We start from the raw sequence: 1,115 nt of genomic DNA, 5'->3' as shown, positions 1-1,115 counted from the left end.
TTCTGCACCAGCAATCATAATTAACAGATAATTTACCCCCCAAAATGTTTCTTCAAATGGTATGTATTTCACAGCATTGCCAGAATATCACTTGTTAATATTTTGTATGCAGGTTAGATTGTCATCAATCAAGAGCGGTATGTATAGTGAGGATTCTACTGGTTACAACACCGACCTTCTCACACTCAATAGTTCAGTGGACGGCAACACGTCATCCGACACCCTGCTATTCCAGCCGGTCAGACTTCCAACCGCTCACACATCACCTACGTGTGGTATTCACGGAACATGGGCACCGCTTGCGAAAGGAAAAGGAGAGCAAGTCTTTCATCTCACAAAAAGTGTAGGAATTCAACTATTCGATAACTACTTCCTTGAATATGTAACATCATTCCGTTGTCAACTAGATCGACGACGAACATGTTTTAGACAGAATACCTCTTAATCAATGTAACGCAGATCAATGAAATGCAGATGTTGTCTGATGCTATCTATTTCTTCAACAGAAGGTATACTTATATTAAATTTTATTGGTATGCCTTTTATAAATGATATAATGATACATATCATATCTATCTCTTCATGTGTACATACGTTTCTATCTGTTAAACGAAAAACCTCAATGTAACAATGCTACAATTATTATCCCCCATTTTTAACGGAGTTTATGATAGTAAAAGTTGATAGAGAGGTTTGAACTATTTGTAGTTAATTGTTTATCTATATTCATTGAAGCCCCGTGCCCACCCGAACGCAACAGACGATGGTTACGCTTCCAATGGATATTTCAGTTCTTTAGACAGGGACTCCTCAACAACGCCAGACCAGTTCCGAGTAATAACCTTACAGAACACGGTCCATGACAATACGACAGAACCGTTTGTATACAGGGAGGTCAGTAATTCCAAATATACTACGCCTGGGAGTCAGTGTATACTCAAAGAACGACAATGAAAAGGAAAACATTCATTTTAGTCAATAATGAATGCACTGGTTGTTAAATAATGTGTTTTTATTTAGTAAAAGTAATCGAATTGTATCAATCTGCAAATCTAGGTCACTTCACAAAGAAATCTTCGAAGACAGGGTTTGTTGTTACACAATAATTCAGGTCG

The 1,115-nt window shown here is 37.5% G+C and overlaps 1 protein-coding gene across 1 annotated transcript; it reads left to right on the top strand.

Moving 5' to 3' along the window:
• The first annotated feature begins 118 nt into the window (after window positions 1-118).
• Window positions 119-1,115, top strand: LOC117319407. The gene is made up of 2 exons (XM_033874219.1): window positions 119-343; window positions 736-1,115. Exons 1-2 carry the CDS (start codon window positions 140-142, stop codon window positions 952-954), a joined length of 423 nt encoding a protein of 140 aa, XP_033730110.1. The 5' UTR covers window positions 119-139; the 3' UTR covers window positions 955-1,115.

Source organism: Pecten maximus, unplaced genomic scaffold (assembly GCF_902652985.1).
Source record: "Pecten maximus unplaced genomic scaffold, xPecMax1.1, whole genome shotgun sequence".
NCBI lineage: Eukaryota > Metazoa > Mollusca > Bivalvia > Pectinida > Pectinidae > Pecten > Pecten maximus.
Note: the sequence above shows the minus strand (reverse complement) of the source record. Positions and strands in the feature narration are given on the sequence as shown.